The sequence below is a fragment of the Martes martes genome (genome assembly GCF_963455335.1).
Source record: "Martes martes genome assembly, chromosome: 2".
NCBI lineage: Eukaryota > Metazoa > Chordata > Mammalia > Carnivora > Mustelidae > Martes > Martes martes.
The window spans coordinates 95934517-95958512 of record NC_137889.1 but is presented as its reverse complement, the minus strand read 5'-3'; the positions used below and the strand labels follow the sequence as shown (position 1 = coordinate 95958512).

The window sequence follows — 23996 nt, the reverse complement described above, 5'->3', positions numbered from 1 at the left end:
AGTAACCAGAAAATATTATATGGCTTAGGCAGAGATGAGAATTTGACATTTCTATAAATAAAATAAGAGAAACCTTAATTTGGTAATGTCAGACTCTTAAAATTCATAGCAATTATTACCCGAGGAAACACTGCGGTCCACTTCTGTTCCCCACACATTGTTTCATTCCTTATTTCTCAACTTTATTAAGCATATCAGATGTTTACGACCCCTCCAAATAGACAATGGAAACTGTCAACTGGCTATTAGAGACTGTTTTGAAGCTACTTAGGAAGGTTTTATTTAATTGAAACATGAGTGATTTTTAATGCACATTTGTATCAAGGTAACAAATGCTTGTAAAGAGATTTTTTTCCATTAAATACTATACAGTCATGAACTGATAAGATGGGTTTGGTTTGCTTGACAGGAATCCATTATGAAGTTTTATCTAGTCACGAAGCCTGCAGAAATGAACCATTCTAGCCTCTGCAACACACTTCTCAGTAGCTCCATCATACTAATCTTTATTCGCAGAGTGGCTTTACCTCCAAGGCACTTTTACACTTATCCAATTTGTCCAGGCAACATTCCTGTGAGACAGACCAGGGCAGTTACTTCAAACCCAGTATAACCGATGGAGAAGCTGAGATACAAAATGTTCAAAAGATATGACAAATATCATAAAATCACTGACTGAGTAAAGGCCAGAAGCTGAATTTCCTCATTTCTAGCACACTGTGTAGTCAGCTGATACTCTGCTTTTCATCTCATTACCAGCAATTACCATCACTGAGACCACAGGGTAATTGTCAGTAAGCATGGATACCTGACTTCTAGGCAGATTATTAATAGGAAAAGTCACAGTAATGAGCATCACAAAATTGGACAATTTTTTTCGCCTTCGACAATAACATAAACCTTAGTATTCAGTAACTGAATACTGGGAAATTCTTTGCAAATACACTGATGTTTACTCAGAACTCAGAACTAGCACCTAACTCTGCTAGAGTCAAAAAGTAAAAAGGCTCTTGATGAATGATAAAAATGTGTTCTGTGAGGTATAAGAGGGTATTTTCTAGCCTCATTCTTTTGTTAACTTCTTTTAAAATTAGTAACACAATGCCAACTTTTGTCAGCTAGAGCATGCAGTTCTCTTAGCATTTGAGACAAGTAGTTTATTATTATTTTTTAAGCTTTAGGGTGCCAGAAGTTTTGCTATCACTAACAAGGAACATCTTTGTCAACTAACACCTGACAGGAAAAAAAGGGCTATAGATCATTTATTTTGTAACCAAATGTTCCTTTGGGTAAGTTGTCCCTCAATTTTTAACTGGAGTGTAAATAACAGTCCTACTCAACAAGTTCCTTCCTCTCATTTTCTCAATATGTATTTGACAAGTAGTTTACCTTCAAAGATAAACCAAGGAGTCACAACGCTCAAAGCTAGACAAAGTCTTATGAGTGTGCAGAGCTTTTATACCAAGTGGGTATCTGGTTTGAAAAATCTGTCGCGTTAAATTTACTGTGACCACAACACAGGGATGGTAGAACTTTGTTACCATTTGTTTGGATGCCAAGGCAGATTCCAAGAATTGTTAGGCTGAAATTTTTTTTTTTTTCTTTTTTCTAGGGCACATCTTTAGCAGCTCCATAGACTGGATTGCCCCTAGAGGCCAGCATCCTTCTTTAGCCGTCCAGATTGCAAAAGCCAATCCAACCTCAAACTCGCATTCTATCAAATTGTCGTATGCACTCGGAGTAAAGAAAGAGCTTTACTCCTGGAACATGGCTATCAGCGCCACCAAATATTTAACAAAATTCATCTGAGAAAAAAAAAAAGATATTTAAGAACAGATTCAGGAACACATGACCCATTTTCTAGGTTTAATAAAAGATGTGTTGAAATCAAGTCAGGGGGTGCCTGGATGGCTCAGTGGGTTAAGGCCTCTGCCTTCACCTCAGGTCATGATCTCTGGGTCCTGGGATCAAGCCCCACATTGGGCTCTCTGCTCAGCGGGGAGCCTGCTTCCCCCCTCTCTCTCTGCCTGCCTCTCTGCCTACTTGTGGTCTCTGTTAAATAAGTAAATAAAATCTTAAAAAAAAAAAAAAGAAAGAAAGAAAGAAAGGAAGGAAGGAAGGAAGGAAGGAAGGAAGGAAGGAAGGAAGGAAAAAATCAAGTCAGACCAGCAGAGAAGGAGGTTCTTCAGCTTAGAGCATACTGGGCCTGACCCACTCCACAGAATTATTCCCTTAATGACTGGTGCTCAGCATGATACCATCAGTCTGCACTGACACTTGTCATAGGACATAGCTCTGTAACAGTCACCCTTGCTTTTCCTCTAAATTATGTTGGGAGTGTTATTTGTTAGATCACACAGGGGCACTTTCACGTAGACTCCTTGGAGAAAGTCCTTTCAGGTTTCTGTAACACGAACAGTTTGCTTCTTCTGAGCAATAGGTTTGTTTTTGTACTCATTGTATAGTAAATTTAAAAATTAACTTTTTTCTTTTGTTGACCGCGAGAAGGCTTAATGCCAAATTCATTTTAACTTAGGCAAGTATGTAGGTCATCATTATAGGTTCTGTCCAATCTCAATGGCAAATTTTTGTCCAATCTTTATTTTTAATGGTCCCATTCATGATTTTCATTCTTCTTTTGCTCCCTTCTATAATTTAGAAGACTTTCTTATATTTCATGTATTCTTAAAAGTGTTTTTAAAAGGTTTCAAGGATAGTTTCTACTATAAATAAAGTTTAATTAAATCATCCATTAAAATATTAACTTTAAGATATTTCCTTAGTTCCTTACCAAATCTGAATAGTGAAATGTCTTAACAACAATAAAGAAACTCCCTCTGCACCTTTAAAAACTGAAATGAAAATGACCTTGCTCCTGCCAGTTCTCCTTTCTTAAACATGCTCAGTGCAGGTAATGGCCTAGCTGGGTACTCCCTGGCTGGGCGGAAAGAGCATCTTTCCCACCGTGCCCCTGAAGTGAGGTATAGTTAAACACTAAAATCTCTTACATCTAACAAAGTATTCTCTTCTCTGCGTTAGCAGAGATTGATTTAACAAATTCATTAACACAGGATTAACACTGAAGAAGTTCTTCTTGTTCCAGGCAGGATTGGATTTCCGTTTGTGAACTGGAATGACAGGCTTGGGTAAACACAAGGTGGAATTTAGTCAACCTCTACCTCTTACCTACTCTACCCCATGGCCCTTCCCAAATACTCCTTGACTGACAAAGGAGGGGACCAGAAAGAATGAAAGCACTGACTGGCTGACAGAGAGGAGTTATCCTATCCCATGAAACTTTTACCCTTTTTATCTTCTGTGGGACTTATGCCGAAGAGGAAAGAAAGAAAGAAAGAAAGGACGAAAGGGAGGGAGGGAGGGAGGGAAGGAGGGAAGGAGGGAGGGAGGGAGGGAGGGAAGGGATGTCAAAAGGAACAGAAAAAGAAAACTTATATAGTGAGAAGGTGAGAGGGACTGGAAATTTCAATAGGCATAATCTAACAGGGATTCAGCTTCAAAATCAAATGCTTGCTTCTTGCCTCTCTTTATTATTTTACTCGAACAATAAAGCTGAGTGATAGAAATTAGCTCTATAAATAGATGAAGAAAATATCAACAGCTACCTAACATTCCTAAGATCATGTGGATGATGAACTGTAAAGCTGGAAATTCTTCAAGGCCCAGTTACTACAGATTAAAAATTGTATTTGGCCAAAAGTTACCACATCGATAGAAGTTAAAAACAAAAAAAAAACCAAGAAATCAAATTAAGTTAATCAACAAAAGTTCAAAACAAAGCCACATAAAAAGCCAACTCATGCTCAAAAATAAAAATGGAATCTGATACTCTACTTAATTAGATATAATAATAAAAATGTATAAACCAGTTTTATATTATGGCCAAATTTTGGGAAGGGCTTGGCATGAGCAAAGAGTCCAAGAACAAAAGAACGAAAGGAAGAGTTTTCTGAAGCAGAAAAGATTACTGGGAGAAACTGCGCACACAATCACAAATATAAAGATACACGCAAGAAGAGAGAGTAAGAGAGAATGAAACACACTTGAATGTAACAGTAAAACACACTAGCAAGACATATAATACTCAAAATTAGCAATACTAATAATCTGTCCTAAGATTTATAAGAGCTGCATTTTTTATATGCTTTGTTCTTTGTTCCCAGTAAATTTTGTTCAAATGTTCCAATTTGGAGCATTAAATAGCATAGTTCCACCTTTATTGAGTATCATCTTTAATCTGTAAGCCCTTTAAAGTACTGCATCCAAAAGGCTGGAGGTCAACTATAGCTTTTTATTTTAAAGACATAAATGACTCACTGTTCAAGAATAAACGCATGGGTAAAATGAGCCTGAACATAACAATGAACAAGTTCTAAAAAAATGTAATATTAATTGATAATTCTTTAAGTCTATAGGAGACAACTATACTCGATTATTTATACTGGTTATTATAAAATCTACAAAACAGGAAAATGTGTTTCTATATATTAAGATGAATGAGAGATAATTTCAACTTGGAGAAACTGTTATCATACATTCCTTCAAATATTTTTAAAAAGTTCATTCATCGGGGCACCTGGGTGGCTCAGTGGGTTAAAGCCTCTGCCTTTGGCTCAGGTCATGATCTCAGGGTCCTGGGATTGAGCCCGCATCAGACTCTCGGCTCTGTGGGGAGCCTGCTTCCTTCTCTCTCTCTCTCTCTCTCTGTCTGCCTCTCTGCCTACTTGTGATCTCTGTCTGTCAAGTAAATAAATAAAATCTTTAAAAAAAAAAAAGTTCATTCATCAAGTGAACAAGTATTTACTAGGATACAAGGACACATGCCAGATACTGCTCTAGGAGCAGAAAATATGGCAAGAAATAAAGGCAGGAAAGGCCCTGCTCACACAGAACTTACATTCAAGCATGAGGGAGAAACAACAAACAACAACTAAAAAAAAAAAAAAAAAAGGTATGTTAGATTTTAAGTTCTGAGGAGGAAAAATGAAGCAGGGAGGGTAGGGAGGGAGACTACGTATGGTGGTGGGGGAGCAGAATTTAAACACGGTGGTCAGGGATACCCTGGTATTTGAGTAAAGACCTGAAGTAGGCAAAGGTGAGCTATGCAAATATCCAGGGGAAGAGAATCCAGGCAAGGGAAACCACAAATGCAAAAGGGCCTGATAAAGGTGCTTGGGGAGTCTGAGAAACAGCAAGAAGGCCGGGTGCCTGGAGCTGTGGAAACAAGGTGGAAATTACCAAGTAATAAGGCAGAGAGATAATGAGGTGGTGGTGGGTGACTGTGTAGGGCCTTTAGGCCATTGTAAGGGTTGTGGTTTCTTTTGAAAATGGAATCATTATGGGGTTTCCAGCAAAAGAGTGCCATGATCTGATTTATGTTTTATCAGGATTTACTCTAGCTACTGTGTTGAGAACAGACAGGAAAAGGGCAAGGGCAAAAGCAAAAAGGTTAATTAGAAGACAACTTCATTATCCCAGGTGAGAAATGACAGTGGCTTGGATCAGGGTAGTAGCAGCAGTACAAACAGGAAGAAAGGTTCAGATTCTGCGTAAATTTAGAAGTCAGAGATTCTGCGTAAATTTAGAAGTCAGAGTCAAAAGGATGTGCTGATAGATCACATGAGGTCTAGGCAAGTGGGAGAATAGAGATACCACTAACCAAAAAGAGGGAGACTGGGGAGGAGATAGTACGTTAGGAAGAATTCTAGTATGGCCCTTAAGACACCTGCCTTCTGTGTACATGGCCTGTATGATTCCCTCTTCTAGAGTGTGAGTGGATCCTGTAAAGATGATAGGACATCAGTCCTGTAACTAGTTTATTTTAGTATTATGCAGATGTAATGTGCGTTCCCTAAGAAGCTGGTACTGAGTTATCAAGAGATTTTTTTAGGAGTATATTAATTTCCACATATTTGGGAATTTCCCAAATGTTCTCCTGTTATGTATTTCTAATTTTAGTCCATTCTAGTCAGAGAACATACTCTGTATGATTTCTGTCCTTTCACATGTATCAAAACTTGTTTTATGGCTTCACATGTAGTCTACCTTGGAGAATGTTCTATGTGCACTTGAGAAGAATTTATACCCTCCTATTGTTAGCTGGGATATTCTACAGATGTCTACTGAGTCTAGTATATAGTTTTGTTCAAGGCTTTTTGTTCACTTTCTATGTAGTTGTTAGAGTCATTCTTGAAACTGGGATACCAAACTTTCCAATTATTATTATCGAATTATTTATCATTGTTCCCTTCTATTCTGCCAGTTTTTGCTTTGTGGACTTTGGGGTTCTGTTATTAGGTGAATATATATGTAATTGTTGTACCTTCCTGATGGATTGAACTTATTACCATTATAAAATGTCCTTCTTTTCTCTTTCAACACCTTATCTCCTAGTGGCTATTTTTCTAATATTAATACGCATAGTCACTCCAGCTCTTTTTTGGTTACAGTGTTTGCATGGTGTATTTCTGTACAATTTTATTTTCAATTTACTTGTGTTGTTTAACCTGAAGTATCTGTTATAGGCAGCATATAGCCAAATCATGATTTTATCTACTCTATAATTCTTTTAATTAGAGTGTTTAATCTATTTACATTTAATGTAATTGATGATAAGTTAGGAATTATGAGTATCATTTTGTTACTTTTTTTCTCTATGTCCTACATTTCTGTTGTCTTTCCTACATAAAAGAATGAAAAAGAAGTCAAGGTCACCAGCTGACAGTGAAAATGGGAAAAAAGTTATCAGAGGTTAAGGAGAAAAAAGAAGATATAAAGTGGTTTTCTGGGAGAGTGGAAAAGTAAACATACTAGAGAAATACAGCAGATTTTTGTCACTATTAAGAACACACCTGAGATTAATAGTCATGAATTTAAAGTGACACTGGTTAATATGGCTGTGGTTTTCCTTCCAGTCATATCCACTTTCAGGTGTGGGCACAAGTAAACCAAGAGTAGATTTTATCCGGTCTAGTGGTTTCAGTTAAGTGAATATGATGAAATGAGAGATGGGCAACAGAATTAAGGAGATAAAATGGATACTGACTACTGACTGACTATGGAATTCAGACTAGATAAGAATGGAAGTGAGGATACTGGGACCGAAGGCATAGTGAAGAGGTATTTGGATCAATGAATTTGAGGTTCTGGGAGGCAGGGAGTGGTCAAAGGATTGCTGGAGTTGAGGTAATAGGAAGAGAGTGGAGATATAAACAGTGGTTCTTGAAGTGGAGCGATCTGCTTAGAAATGAGATTATGAAGGAAATGGAGTTAATCGTAAAGACAAGATCTAGGATTCGAATGAAAATTGGTGGCTGAAGTTAACTGGAGCGATCACTAAAGTAGAAGATGTCAGAGAATTGAGAGACCTGGATATTAGAAGGATCATATAATGAAATTACCAACATGGATTTCCATTATTAATATATTTTCCTGAGATAAGATTAATTTTTCAAATTCACAACTGTGACAAATTTAGAACCCTATAGATATCTCATGATTTTTCTAAGCACCATGATTAAGAACTTCTTATTACGGATATAAGGGCATTACATATAGGTTTCTTATAATACTGTGAGGGTACAATGAACCTCTCACAATGCTTACATTATTACATCATGGTTATCTCAGCCAGGACTCTGGCTTTTCTATCAGATGACAAAATATATGAAAACAGGAATTGTCTCTTAATTTTTATATACTGTAGTACCAGTATGATAACTTGCACATGAGTTTTTCCTTTTTTTTTATTTTTTAAAAATTGAGATATAAATGGCATATAACATTGTGTAAGCTTAAGATGTACAATGTGGTGGCTTGGTATTTATATATTCTAATATAATTACCACCCTACCACTTCATAAGGTTCAATGGGTATTTGTTGTATAAAACTATTGATTTTATAAGTAGACTATTCAACTTACTGCTTGTCATTCCTTTCAAATAAAAGAAAGTTGTTTGTCGAAGCTAATTAATCCTCACCTCTCCTCTGCACCAGGATTCCAGATGTATTCCTATTAGACTTATTACTACACTAATATTATTGTTGATTTGCTTGTTTGTATTATTTACTAAAGTATAACTGTGTTATTTTGCTAGGGCTGCCTTAACAAAGTACTACAAGTTGGGTGATTTAAACAACAGAAATTTATTTTTTCACAATTTGGGAGGCTAGAAGTCACACAGATAATAAATGGTAGAACCTAAATTTGAGCCCAGATCTGTTCAACTAGTGTTAGACAGACAAACAATCAAGGTGTTGACAGGGTGTTCTAAGGTTTTCCTCCTTGGCTTATAGATGCCCATCTTATCCATGTGTCTTCACATGGTCTTCCCCCCATATATCTCTGTGTCCAAATCTCTTCTTATAGGAACACCACATTCTGAGGTACTGGGGCTCATGACTTTGACATACGGCGGGGACAATCCAGTCTGCAATAGTAACTTCCTTAAGGGAAGGACATATGTCTTTGATTTCTGTCTCACTGGTGCTTAAAGTAGGTGGTATACAAAATACTTAATGAGTGTTACTTACAGAATGACTGCATTTCTACATTAGATGAGAAAATGGAAAAGGGAACCCTGGGTAATCTATGAATCTAAGAATGCATGTACGTGGTACAAAGTCACTTTGGTGGGGAGGTAACAATTTTTAATTATTCAATCTATTATTTACTCCCTTCTCTCTCACTTATATACTCAAATTTTATGAAGAAAAGTATATTGTTGCACTCAAGTTATGGCAGGGCTACTTAAGCTGTTTTTCTCCTGACTTAATACAGTAACATATATGACTGTATGTGCGTATGTGTATTCATAACAGTTCTGTATTCACATATATTAATATATCTTGATGTATATTTTCTTTACACAAAATTAGAATCATACTTAAAATAAAAAATATATTTTTTTCACATTAATAAAATATTATAAATATTTTCCTAAGTAGCAGTCAGAATATGAATAAAATTTAAAGTCAGATCTGGGCTCAAATTCAGATTCTACCATTTATGAACTATATGACTTCGGGAAGACGTGTAACTTCTCTGTGCCTCAGGTTTCTCATCTCACAAGCTTATAAAGAATTAAATGGGAATTCAGGTAAAATTCTTAGTGTAACAGTTTTCTCATCTCACAAGCTTATGAAGAATTAAATGGGAATTCAGGTAAAATTCTTAGCGTAACATTTGACATATGCTAAGAACACATTAAACAACTATTATTATTATCCAAAACCAGGATCTTAATGGCACCATAATATTGGTTGAACATCTGTGTTCTTTCCAATTTTTCACTACAGTAAATCTGAAATCTTGGTCTATATGTCTTGCTCATAAAACTTGGTCTAGGTCTTTGATTGTTTCCTTAAATTCAGGTGCTAACGCAATTCACTAAGAAACTTTTTATTTTCAAGTGAAATTTTGACCAAAAGGGAGATTAAATAAAACCTATTAATAAGGGAATGCTCAGAGACTGAAATGCATGGTGAAACAAGCAAAAAGCCCTGGTGGCCTCAACTTGGAGTAACAGAGATGGCCCAGTATGAGGAAAGTTTGAAAATCATTGACCAAGAAAAAGACCAGTAATGTTAAAAATCTTTCTTTCACTGGAGTAAACAATGGGTAGCCTCAATGTGATTGTTCTGGTGCTATATACTGCAGGCAGATACAGAACAATAGCACTATGGCTATTTCTTTTAAGCATTCCATAGCTAATAAGAAATTCAAACACTATAAATCCTGTACTTCTTTCACAGAGATGCTAAGCTAAAAGTGAATTATTATTTATGCACCACCCAGTGCTCCATGCAATACATGCCCTCTATAATACAATGAATTTTGGAACACTGAAGAGAAATAAAATAAAATAAAATGGAAAAAAAATTTAAAAAAAATAAAAGTGAATGATTTAGTCAACTTCAGGTAATACAAGTGTTGAATCGATTTTAATGCCACTAGATATGATAGTGAAGAAAAACTAGAATTTTCATAAACTCACTCTATCAGGGAGACTAAAATGTGGTTTTGGCTACATTAATCTGATTTTCTATTTCCCTATTATACCAGCACCCATCTGTCAATCAATTCTTGAGTATAAGAGTAAAAAAATCAGTACCTCTATCATAAATGGATTAAGAAATGTTCCAGAGCAAACTTAATCAAAGCCTCAGGAGAATTTCTTATGTATCCATAAAAGGCCACTAACTAATCAAAATGATGTCTATTTAGGCACAACATTCATAACTCTTTTCTAGGTTCAAATAGGCCCAAAAATGTTAAGCATTAATAAATAAATAAAATAAATAAAATGTCCTATGGAGTTTTAGGCTAGTTATAAGAGAAAACTAGTTCAGTACTAACATTCAGTGATTAAGTTTTCTGAGGTTTTCCAAAAACAATTAACTTTGCTAAAAAAAAAATTTTAAAACAAAATTTGCTTTAGTTTGCTTTTACTTAAAATTTTTTGAAAATTTGAGATGCTTGGAAAATATAAATAAAATAGTACCAATTACAAATAAATAATATAAATTATACTGTAGAAAATAAGAAATATAAATTACAAAATGATAATAAACTTCCCAGAGTTCGACAGGTTACAATATTCTGTATTCAAAGTATCAAGTCTGCAACTGCAGCGTGTTTCTGAAACAGGTGTCCAAGAGAATGTCACTTGATCTAATGTGTCCTTGCTTTGGTAAGTGATACTGACACTGAGGCCAAGAACAAGAATTATGCTTTGACTAGGTCTCTTAAACTGACTACAGTCTATTCAAGCTACTTTAGCATTTGAGCACCAAGCAAATGTGCTGCGTTAATTACTGTTATATGATCTTGACATGAAATAATCCCTGTTCCTATTAACTTCCTTAATAAATGAAGCTTTAATGCTTAACTGATAACAGTGCTGGGATAATCCAGAGCAATATAAAATTTAACAGATGAAGGAACAGTAAGTGATGGCCATTCATCTTATTAACATAATATATATTTATTTCAGATGGCAGAAAGACTGTGGATTAAAATTATATCCTGGCCTAGCATTATAATGAAAACCAAGGCAGGTATTAAGGGGTGGGAACGCAGTTCCTATTTAGATCTTTTTATTTTCTCCATACTAAGTTTTTCACATACATTGGTACTGATGATTACAGGATGTCACAGAATTTGATAATCAGACAATATGAATCAACAAGTGATGGGATGTGTTGGCCTATCCAGTAACTGTTTACAACAGCATACAAACAGCAGTGACTCCCGTCCCCATAAAGGCTGCTTTTATCTACAGTATTGCATCCCTAACTACCAATCTACATAACCAAAGTAGCATAACTTATAGAAATAGTAAGTGAGAACTCGTTTTTATTTTATTCACATTCATCGTAAAAATACAGTAACTAAATACAGTTAGTAATTAGAAACATACTTTTATTTATTGGAACAAAGCAGTACCACTCTAGAATCTATTAGTGTACATATTCTGTAAAGTAGTAACCCTACAGTCCCACTGTTAGGAAAGTAACTCTACAAATTGGTATTATGGCTTGAGCAAGTGGCTCGAGTCATGCATGACCTGCTCAGTCAAAATATTCACAAATCCTTCTGCGTATTGGTTACTGTCTAGACTTGGGAAACCTCTACTGATTTTCTCCTTTTCCCCATAACTATTATTACTACTACCACTGCTACTGGCTAATTCTTATTAAGTGAATACTTAATGTGGAAAACATATTTCAGTGAAAAATAATAGCTTACAAAATATTGTTATCATAATTCCATTTCTGTAAAATAACACCTGTCCTTATATGTGTATGTTTTAAAAGTGTGAACTCAAATATTCTTGGTGGTTATCTTGGAAGGTAGAATTATGTATGAATTTTTATTTTTGCTTTCTGTTTCACTATATTTTTTTTAAGTTTTTATTTATTTATTTATTTGACAGAGAGAGAGAGAGATCACAAGCAGGCACAGAGGCAGGCAGAGAGAGAGATTGGAGGAAGCAGGCTCCCCGCCGAGCAGAGAGCCCGATGTGAGGCTCGATCCCAGGACCCTGAGATCATGACCTGAGCCGAAGGCAGGGGCTTTAACCCACTGAGCCACCCAGGCTCTCCTCACTATATTTTTGAAATGTTACAAATGAATGTTTAAAATTTTAAAGGTTCTTTTATTTTTAATCATGTACTGCATGCTGTGTCCTTGACACATTTATTATTTAATAGTGGGTTAAGGAAAAGAGTATTTATATTTGGTTTTTAAATAAAGTATTGAGGCTTCTTGGTCTCCATTTTAAGTTTTAACCAGAAACATTATCCTAAGCAATAACTATGTAACAGAGTAGAGGAAATACAGGTAAATCCTAACCTTATTCAACTTTAGAGAAGCCACTGTTTCAACTATTTTAAAACAGGATAAATTAAAAACAAGGGAGAGAGCCTGAGCAGTCATTTCAACCTAATACTTGTTACTACCAACAAAGGCAACTCACAGAGGCAACAAGGTCCTGCTGGTGGGATCCCTGCAATCAACATTCTCATCTATACCTCCTAACATTTTAAAAACCACTTGTTAAGAAATGGTCAGAGCTTGGGGCACCTGGGTGGCTCAGTGGGTTAAAGCCTCTGCCTTCAGCTCAGGTCATGATCCCAGGGTCCTGGGATGGAGCCCCATATCGGGCTCTCTGCTCAGCGGGGAGCCTGCTTCTCCCCTCCCCTCTCTGCCTGCCTCTCTGCCTACTTGTGATCTCTGTCCATCAAATAAATAAATAAATAAAATCTTTAAAAAAAAAATAAGAAATGCTCAGAGGTTTTAATAAGTGCCAATATAGAGAGCATTCACTTAAGATCTCTGGGTCTTTTATTCCTCTTGGAATTTAAGAAACAATAAAACAGATTTGGATAAAAAATATTTTTAAAAAGGAGGTTATGACCTAATCTAAAATTGAAAGCATTTATGAATAGATCTGAGGTAATTATATCTTCCAGGGCTTAGGTATTCAAAAATCCAGTCTTCTTTTCTCTAGGGCTCAAAGTTCTTTATTTTATGTCACTAGTTACTTTTCATCTAAATGAAGAATGAAGTTCACATAAATGATCTTCAGGGTCCCTTTGAGTCTTAAAATTTTATTAATCTCTGGAAGGCCACATTAATTGTTATTTTTTCTTAGTTCGGATAGGAATTAGTAACAGAGAAAACTGGTATTTTTAGTTTTATTTTCAGAGAGTCCAGAAATAGTTTTCATTATAATAGGTTCTAACAAATATATGTATTCAAATTTATCTACTTCAATAACTATTACATAGAATGCAATAGAAAATAGAATATTTTCACTAATAAAATGTCAAATCTTTCAGAATATATATAAAAAAATCAACTCTCATATTAAGTACTTTTAGGAACATTTCAAAAAATGAACCCACCTGATGACCTGGTTACAGTGAGCACACATCGGAGTTCGCTTCCCTGCTGGAATGTGCTCAGCTCTTTGCACTAAAGTGTCCTGGTCACCTGGCTGGGGCTGTCCCACCGCTGAGTTGGCTGGTGCCACTGCTGCAGACGAAGTTGCACTGTTCGAGATTCTTCCAGTGGAAAGTGCTAGGAGTTAAGACACAGAAGAATTAGCTTGAGAATATACCAAATATAAACTTTTTCTAGTAATTAAATGATAATATTACTTTTTAAAATAATCTATTTATTTGTTTATTTCCTCACACTTATGGAGAGGTTATATAGCAAACATTGGACTATGACTACAGAAGTGAACCGGAGAGAAAATCAAGGATTACAGCACAGTGTAAGAGTTAAATGACAGATGAATGCATTCAAAGAGTTATGAATGCATAAGGTATGGACGGAAAAGAAGAGTCACCTCTGCTTCCAAGAGGAGATACAGTTAAGGTGAATATTGACAGCAAGATAGTTCTAGTCATCTCTGCTAACCATAAAACAGATTTAACTCCCAATACATCAGAGGTGCATTAAAAATCTCAATGTGTTGAGGATAACAAAAATAAAAATGAACTCCCTGTATTATCTCTCTTCCTCTATTCTCTAAGTAGACTGTGAAATCGGTCACCCAGTCATATGAGGTAGCTACGTAAGAACCACCCTGGGACTTTCCCTTCCTCCTCTGTGGTTATAATAGGTCCTGCCGATTTTATAGCACAACTACTTCTTGGTTTTGCCCACTCATCTCCATTCCTACAATATTGTCTTAGTTTGGGTCCTAACTGTCTCCCACCTTGCTAGTCACCAAAAAGTCTTGTCTTGTCTTGTCTTTTTGTTTGCTTGTTTTTTATGTCCTGTCCTTTTTAAAATGCACCCTCCCAACTGCCACCTACGACTAAAATCCCATCAGATCACAACTATGTAGAAGCCACTTCAAGGATCTCCCTCTTCTCTGACCACCGAATGTTTTCCATGCTTTTCTGAGCAAGGCATCCAGGTCCCTCCAGGGCTCTCTGCCTGCCCACAGCCTCACCCCTCATCACTCTCTTCCTCTGTCTTCATGCTGCAGCAATACCAAATGCCTCACATTTTCCTGTGAATTTTTGCACAGGTTGTCTTCCCTGTGTTCTCCCCACTTCTTTCTGTGTACCTAGTAGCCACCAGGTATCATTTAAGACTCAGCCCAGAAGTCAAGTGCTCCAAAAATCTTCCCTGAAGTACCTCTCCCCACTGTCCATGCTGCATAATCAGATGGAATGTTTCTCTTCCACGTTCCCATAATTTTCTGTGAATGACTTTATTACTGCTTCTACTTCATATATCTGTGTCTTTTCTCCCCCAATTAAATAGTTAAGCTCCTTGAGGGCAGGAACTGTGCCTTAGTCCTCATCTTAGCAACTAATACAGTGTCTAGAATGAATGAACAAAAGAATAATTTAATGAACTGGAATCAATACATAAATGAGTGAATGCAAAATCTGTAAGGGACTGAAACCAACAGGAGGTCTGCTCCTTACCCACCAGCAATTACAATGTAGTAGAAAAGAAAAGGCATATATTAAAAAGAGATTTAAAAGGAACAACTTTTGTTTACAATAAATAATCATCATAATAACACAAACTACATGTGTGTGTATTGACAGGATTCATACTGTAGGTGTGGTTAGAATGGGATAAGATTAATTAGGATAATTGAAAGGATGATTCTTCCTTACCAGAATAAAGCCTGTTTGCAATGATGTGCAACTGCAGATCCAGAAACCCAGCATTTACTAACCCTCAGCACATCTACAGTGCTCGTTCTGGCACTTGAGCTGTGAAATGGCACCTTACAGGCCAGTGAGCCTGTAAGGTGCTCGCTTGTTTGAAGTGACTCAGCTGGGCTAGGAACATGTTTTCATCCCCTTATAGTCACACTTTATCTTACAGAAATGGGAGAGAAAATCACTGTATACCTTCTCTTCCTTGTCACCTTATTTATAGCACAACTTGCTCCTCGGTGGGTCTTCCATTTCTATATCCAAACCTGACTTCCCTCAGAGCAAACGATCCGCATTTTCAATGCCAAATCCTGGTCTTGACTTTCAACTCAAGACATGCAAAATGGACTTCATCTGCTTGTACACATTCCCAGCTCTTCCTAAGAAGTCCTTCCTGTATGTTTGAATTCTCCCACTTACCCGGGCACAACCCCCTGTCTCCTAGTGCCTGACAGTCCCCAGACCTTAACAACTGTTCCACTGTAAATGTCTCCAAGGCCTTCTTTTTAATCCACACCCATGGGTTATCATGTGAGTCCCAGTCTTAAACATCTCAGGTCTGGACAATTACAAGTCTCCTAACCAGTCTCTTTCTTGTCAATCTCATTTCAACCTATTCTGCTAGACGACTTTTCCAAATGCACTACTTTCTTTTTTTTTCTTTTAATTTTTTTTTTGAAGACTTTATTGATTTATTTTACAAAGAGAGAGACAACACAAGCAGGGGGAGCGGAAGAGAAAGAAGCAGGCTCCCCACCGAGCAGGAAGGCCAAGGCAGGGCCTGATCCCAGGACCCTGAGATCATGACTCGAGCCGAAGGCAGAGGCTCAACCCACTGAGCCACCCAGGCGCCCCCCAAGTACACTACTTTCATCATGGTTTCCTGTTTATCCAGTCTTGAGAGTCTGTCCCTCAAGGAGCTCACTCCGGTCTTCTTCACAACCTCGTCTTCCATGCTCACTCACACCCTGGTCATCATCATCCTCTATTATACTTAATATTTAACTTGAGCTATCACTATTTGAAGGCACTCTTGTCAAATCCTTCTAACAGCTCTATGATTCAGGCAAGATTAGCAACATTTTTTTATTCTATCTGTGGCAAAGAATGGTTAAGAAACTGGCCCAAGGTCACGAGGCAAATAAAGGACAATTCAGAACCCAGGCAGTCCGGCTCCAGAGCCTAGTCTCTTGAGCACTATGCTATCGTTTACTCACGGTCTCTTTAACATGCAGGGCCAGACCCTGCTTCTGTGGCCATCAGCCAGTGAAATGTCGCCTTTCCAGGGCTACTCATAGTTTTCTCCTTCTATAAGGCTCATGCAAGTTCCATTTCCTGAGCTCCCCCCAATCCCGCCACCCCATATTCCAACAGTCTGAGCTAGAAATGTTCTCTTGGTCACTTAACATTCACAACACCCCTGCCTATCTAATTTATCAGTATCTTATAACATCTTTTCCTTCCCAAGCCAACTGATAAACTCTTAAAACAAAGAGGAAAAATTATATAATTCTTCCTATTCACTATCATGAAACTGCCTCATAAATGGAAGGCAATAAAGCAAATGAATAAATAATAAAGCAAATGAAAAACGGGAAGGTTCCAAATCATTTTCATTTTGCCTTTCTAGAGAACAATATTGAGATAGATATTTTAAAAATGTGGATTAGGTCTGGGATTTCAAACAGTGGGAAAGTTACCAATTGAAAAATCTGAAAATCAGACCTCAAAGAGAGTGAAACCCTTTCATCTACCATATGCCTTTATTTTATCACATTATCTATGCATAAGCCCTAAAGTACTGAGTCACTGAGACATTTTTAGCAATAAAAGAGTGTAGTAATTCTCCATCAGTCATTGTAAAATGGGACATAATCCATCTGGTCCATGCCTCGAGGAGAAGGTACATGGGGAACTAACTTATTTAACATGAGAAGTCATTCTTAAACATGAAACATGTGACTGTGTCTTTAACACATATAATAAAGCTCTAAGCTTTCTCCTATTCCTTGCTTGCAAAGAGAAGCCTTGTTTTCTGTTACTGCCCCATTTTAACCACTTTGGATAAGACAGAAATTCTCACACTTCTGTTTTGCTGCTGTGCTGCTGGTACATTGGCCTCACACAAAGCTACACAAGCCCTGTTACAATTACCAAGCTCTGAACATTTCCAAGGCACAGTTATTTCCCACACGAATAAAGTGATGTTTCATTTCTTCAGACTGAATTTCTCACTACTTTAGCCCAGGAATGGGCAACTTTTGAGCCATCAAGTGCCAGGCCCCTGGCCTCTGCTCACTTGGCTTAACGGCGAGAGGGAGGTGTAAGAAGGTGAGGTCTTGCGACAGGGAAGGCACCACAAAATAAGCCCCGTTTCCTTAATAATTCTGTAGAGAACTGCACTACCATGCAGAGAAAAACAATCTTCCACGGGTGGTACAGAGACTGAAACACTTCACATTTATCGAACCTGTCATAAAAACCACTTTTATGTAGAAAAAATGTATACATCTCTTTAGAGATAGTAGTTTAAAGATGACAATCTACTTATTTGTAATAAAAATAACTATTTCTTTTAAGTTCTAAAAGAGCTATTAAATAGGACCATTGAATTAGCCCCATTTCATAATCTATGAATCTAAGTCACAAAAAATTTAAGTGACTTACTCAAACTGAATAATGAATGAGTCAGTAGTGCTACAATGAGAACATTAGGAAGAAGTTAGTTCTTGACTCAAGTTTTCCTTTTACACTTTAATCTTGAGCAACTTCCATTAAATCTGGCGTCTTTTGTGGCTTATCTCTATCCCACGGGGACCATGTTGGAAAATTAATTTTTATTCTTTTGTATAAAACACAGCACTACAAAACGCATCTAGAAATTTAAAGCCACTAGCTGCTCTCTAAACCAATAGTGTTGGTGAGAATATCTTATTAACTTAAGAATGGTTATTTGTGAGTCATCTAGAGGTTTAGAATGACATACATTCATACCTTTTTCATGTTTTTGTTTTTCAGCATTATGATAGTCAAACTGAAGATTACAAAGACTATTACTAAATAAACATAAATTAGTATAAAAACCTAGCAGCGTACTAGAATTCTTCCTCAGTATATAATATGGAAAGTTGTCAAATTGATGAAGCCACAATATTCTGAGTTGCTAGTTTTTCAAATACTTGTCATAGTGATATACTGGCGAATCCTAAGAAGTAATACAATTTTAAAAAGCAAACAGAGCCCTGACTTACTAAACATGAAATTTAACTTACAACAAAGGAATAATGTCATTTCTTTTGCACTACAGACTATACATTGGAAAAAGGATTTTTAAAAATTATTTTTATGTTTATAGTTTTTAAAAAACTATGTGCATTAATTTAAGGAGGACACCCACCTCCTGCTGTTAGGAAAATCTTTGTGATATATCGTTTAGAAAGATAAGGTGAAAATTCTTCACTCTAGAAAGATCTTAACTGCATTATTTCCCATGCAGGTGATTCAGGTTTGCACTATTCTGTAAAATAGTTAACACAAGTTTTAGGCAATTTTATATAATTATAATAATATATGTAATATATATTATATATAATATTATAGTAACTATGTATTATATAATATTATAAAATACTATAAGGAATTCAAAATTATCTAATTATTTACTGTGTGCTTCAAAAATAGCTCAGCTCACTAAAGGGCACTTGTTTATATAAATAGTTTTCAGAGAGAAAACAGAGATTAAGACCAATAGAATCCCTGGTAGTACAATGTGTGAATTCTCTGAAATCAGATATTTTCTAACTATATTAAGAATAAAGTGGGTTAGGGGTGCCCAGGTGGCTCAGTCAGTTAAGCATCTGCCTTCAGCTCAGGTCATAATCCCAGGGCCCTGGGATCCAGCCCTGCATCAGGCTCTTTGCTCAGTGGGAAGCCTGCTTCTCCCTCTCCCTCTGCTTACTGCTCCCCCTGCTTGTGCTCTTTCTCTCTCTCTCTGTCTCTTGCTTTGTCAAATAAAATCTTAAAAAATAAATAAATAAATAAAGTGGGTTATTTATTGCTTTCTATCCCTGCTTCAAAAAGGCTGTTAACTCTAACCCAATACATTAAAAAAAAAAAAAAAAAAACCCAGCAGTGAAGATTATAATGTATACATGAAACACCTGGCCAGACTGTACTTGAATAGGCATGAAACTCATCAGTTAATTTTTTAGGTTCAAGTCAAATTATTCAACTACCAATAAACTATTCTTATTATTGATATGTAATAGGTAAAAAAAAAAAAATACTACATTAGGTCAAACCTTACTTGAAAACTTAACATAAGACAATTGGGAATGGGAGGGATGATATCTCAAAAGACAAACTAAAGTGACAATAGATGTAATGAGCTAATATCTTCTAAGGTAGGTTAAGATGTAGTGCTTTTGAATTGCTGAACAAATCATTCAGTAAAAGAGCAAGTTTGGTGTTATAAGATGAACTGCTCACAATAACATGAGGAATACATAAAGTAATCATTTCTTACCACCTCCATAGTACATCCATCCTTGGTCCAAGCCACCAACATCTCTTACTTGACTTACAGTGACTGCCTAGAGATTTTGCTTGTACCCTTCCCAACAATATAGAGGCCAGAAAAACCTAAGTCAGACCGAGGCTCAAAACCGCCAATAGCTCCCTGGTAAACAATGGTCCTACAGAATCTGATTCCTGCTACCTCTCTGACCTGATCTGCCACTCTCCCTTTGCTCATTACATGCAAGGCACACTGGCTTCCTGACTGTTTCTCTAAATGGCCAGTACGCTTCTTATTCAGCACCTCTGTACTGTCTCTTCCCTCCTCCTGGAAATATTTTCCCTGGCTGTTTGCATGGCTCGCTCCCTCATTTCCTTCAGGTTCTCTGCTCAATTTTAAAATAACCAATTTTATTAATGTGGCTTTCTCTCACCATCCTATATGAAATAGCAAACCCCTACCACAAACCAGCATTCCCTATCCTTAACTGGTTTATCTTTCTCCACAGTACTATCCCCATCTAACAAATTTTATATTCTTTTTATTGTTTTTTTTTTTTTTTTAATTCTCTATCTTCCCACTCCTTGAGGCCAAGGACACTGTCTGTTTTGTTCATTGAAATATCTCCAGCACCTAGAACAGTCCCTGACATATGCTTAATAAATCTTTATTTAGAGAATGAATGACTCCAGCACCAAAATTATCATCTTCCCATTAAAAGGAACCAGACTCCTTAAAGAAACTGCTAATTCTAGGATTGGGACAGAAAAAATAAACAGGGGAAGTCTAGAATATCTTGTCATATTAGAACAGGAAGGAAGCTATCAAAAACTACTGGAGTTGTATTAAATGGACTTCGACTTCGAAGAAGCAGATGAGACAGTCTGAGCATTAATAAGGATAATAACCATGGACTAAAATACTTCAAATATGTTTAACCCTACAAGCTTACAATGAGTCTGAAATTTAAAAACAAAAAACAAAAAGCCATTAGCATTAATCATCTTTAGAGGATGCTACGGAAACAATTATTTTAAAAAACAGTAAAACTTAATAAAGAAAAAGAACCAAGCTTTAATAATTTACCAGTTTATAACTGATCTGTTTCATTTATATCCCTTTCACTCCCCTGCCATTTCTGAACTATTCTGAAGCAAATTCAAGATCTATTACTTAGTATTTCAATATCATCTGCAAAAGAACATTCTTTTAAAAAACCTAACCATAATTCCATTATCACACCTAAAATAAAACAAAATTTTCCTTAATACCATCAAGTAACCAATTTTCAATTAGTATTCTATTGTTGCTTATTGGCTTAAAAACAACACAAGTGTATTGCTTTACAGTTCTCCTACACAGATATTACTGAGCCTAAATCAAGGTGTTGGCAGGGCTGTTTCTTTCTGGAGGCTCTAGTGAAGATTCATTTCCTTGCCTTTTCCAGCTTCTAGAGGCTACCCAAATTCCATGGTTCATGGCCGTCTTCTGCGGCCTCAAAGCCAGCAACAAGCTCTCATACTGCATTCTTTATCCCCCGTCTTCTGCTTCCCTCTTTCAGTTCTAAAGGTCCTTGTGATTATGCTGGACTCCCCAGGATAGTATCCCCATTTTTTTTTAAAAGATTATTTATTTATTTATTTATTTGACAGACAGAGATCACAAGCAGGCAGAGAGAGGAGGAAGCAGGCTCCCTGCTGCGCAGAGAGCCCGATGCGGGGCTCGATCCCAGGACCCCAGGATCATGACCTGAGCCAAAGGCAGAGGCCTTAACCCACTGAGCCACCCAGGTGCCCCAGTATCCCCATTTTTAAAGTCAGCTGACGGCATTCGTAGTCCCATCTTCATCCCTAGCTCACACCTGTGACATGTAATATAACATATTCATTGGTTCTGGGTATAAGGACATGACCATCTTTGGTGGTGGGGCATTATTCTGCCTACTACATACACCCCAATCCAGTATTAATCAGGATCCAAATAAGGTCCACTTGTTATGTTTAGTTATATGCCTCTGAAATCGCTGTAGTTTATAATCCCTTTCATCTCCCCACCCTTTTCAATATACATGTAGAAGAAACCAAGTCTCTAGTTACACATGTGTGTGTATTGGAACTTTTCCTATAGTAAAAACTTAGAAATTTTACACATGCTAACCTGAACTGTTCGATCTTTACATTATAAGCCATTAATATTGCTATTTAATAGATCAAGAATATAAGGCTCAGAAAGGATAAATGACTTGACCAAGGACATGCAGAGCTATAAAATGAGGCAAATGTTTTTTGAACAACTACTATGTACACCAAATAATTTGGTAGGGTTTACCACTCTGAATCAGAGAGACATAATTTCTGCCCTCATGAAGATTAAAGAAAGTTATAGACCAGCAAACAGTCAATTATGTCATAGTGTGATAAGTGGCAGAATGATGGAAAGATAATGAGTGTAATTGTAGCTCTTCATTCGGTCAAGTATATACTAAGCCTAACAATGTGACAGGCCTAACTTATGTATGGGTACACAAAACGTGAATAATCCTTGTCCTCAGAGCTCCCAGGTTTTCTTGCCTTTTTTTTTTTTTTTTTTGAGTTGGAGGTGCTTGTGGTTCATCTAAGTACAGATAGTCTATTGAATATAAAGAACTCAGGAAAAAGATCTGAGCTAGAAGAATTGATTCAAGAGTCATTAGCATATTGATGACATTTGAGGCTATGGGACTTAATGAGATTGTTCAGAGAAAGTGAGAATGAAAACAGAAGAGCTCCTAAGTGTGAGGCAAATAATATAAATACTTTGGGAACACAGAGAGGGGTAGGAGAAAAACCCAGAGAGTGCATGATGTAAGACAAAGGAGGAGAGTGGAGAATTTGGGATTCAAAACCATTTCTGTATGACTCTAAAGCCTATGTCCCTATGCATTCATTCATCAAATACTTATCGTTTGTGTAGGGTGTCAAACTCTTTGCCAGTCACTGCAATGACCTATGAAAATATGAAGGCAGATTTCCTCAAATGTGGTCTAAACCTGGAAGTTCTAATCTCTGGATCAGTTTAGGAGGTGATAGTGATAACTGAGATGATTAATTTCTGCTTTAATTTCCTTAATGAGCCTGCCAGGATAAATTTAGGAATAATTATGAAAGCGCTGTTTTTTATTTGCCCTGGTATGCCTAACAGCTTAGATTATCACTTTTAAGCCCTTTATGTATTCTATAAAACATGAGTTTCCTACAGAGATCTAACTTCCTTTCCCTAAATCTAGTTGCCCATACTTTTAATGGCTGCAAAGTTCCTGAAATAAAACATATGAATAAAAGGTCAGATTCTTCATGGTTTGAGAAAGAGACAGACATTTAGGAAGATGTACATAACTGTTTCAGAAAGGAAAATAAAATCATAGATGTAGCTTTTGCTAATGACAAAGAGTCTTGAGCATTTGAACGTTAAATTCATTTTTTGTTGTACAAACTCTACATCGGTGTGGAATATTTCAACTAGTAGATTTGAATTAAGATAAAGCAGCAAGAAAGTTATGCCAATAAATCTAGGAATAACCATAAAATATTTTTCTAAATCCTGTAGTATTTTTTTCTTACTAGGTCAGAAATAAGGCTGATATCAAGAATACTAATGCTCCCTCCCTGAAAGGAAAAAGACAAATGTTTACAGCTTCAACAAGACAGAAGTCATATGTGAGGGTTTATGGTGTGAAAAACAACTGGCTCAAATGCAAAGGGTATTCCAGTTATAAACACTGAAGCTAATGTTGTACTCATATAAATAACTAGGCTACATCAAAGTGACATTCTGGCACTCCTAGGGAGATAAAGGACTGTAATTCAACATCTCAGAGAATTTGTTCACAAAGGTATGGTAGAAATTTTACACATACTAAATCGGGTAGCAATGATGGCAACACACTTGCATATTATCCCTGTGCAGCAAGTGCTTTCTTCTCTGCCCCTTCACCAACCATCTCAAACAGATGGTGGCCAAGAGAAGCATAGAATCCGTGCATTTTGTCTGTCAGGCTCCTTATGTTGAGAGCATAAGCAAGTCTACTCTTCATTATCCAGGCATGAAATCATATCCAGTACAAATAGGAAAGGTTTAAAGTTAAGCCACGATCTAGGATCAGAGGAAAGTACATTCTAGAGAGGTTTGTGCAAATTTTATTAAATGGAATCAAGGATTTTTTTTTATTCAATGATTAAAAGCAACAATGACAGATTAAACTATTATCAGTTCTCTAAGCAGCAG

General features: G+C 36.5%; 1 protein-coding gene across 4 annotated transcripts in view; it reads right to left on the bottom strand.

The window, feature by feature from the left end:
- Window positions 1-23996, bottom strand: part of PDLIM5 (PDZ and LIM domain 5) — a 207104-nt gene that overhangs the window by 9190 nt on the left and 173918 nt on the right. For all 4 annotated transcript variants that reach the window (XM_080795510.1, XM_080795507.1, XM_080795508.1 and 1 more), the window contains one exon: window positions 13430-13604. In XM_080795510.1, coding sequence (XP_080651636.1) covers window positions 13430-13604 — 175 coding nt within the window. The remainder of the gene's footprint in view (window positions 1-13429; window positions 13605-23996) is intronic.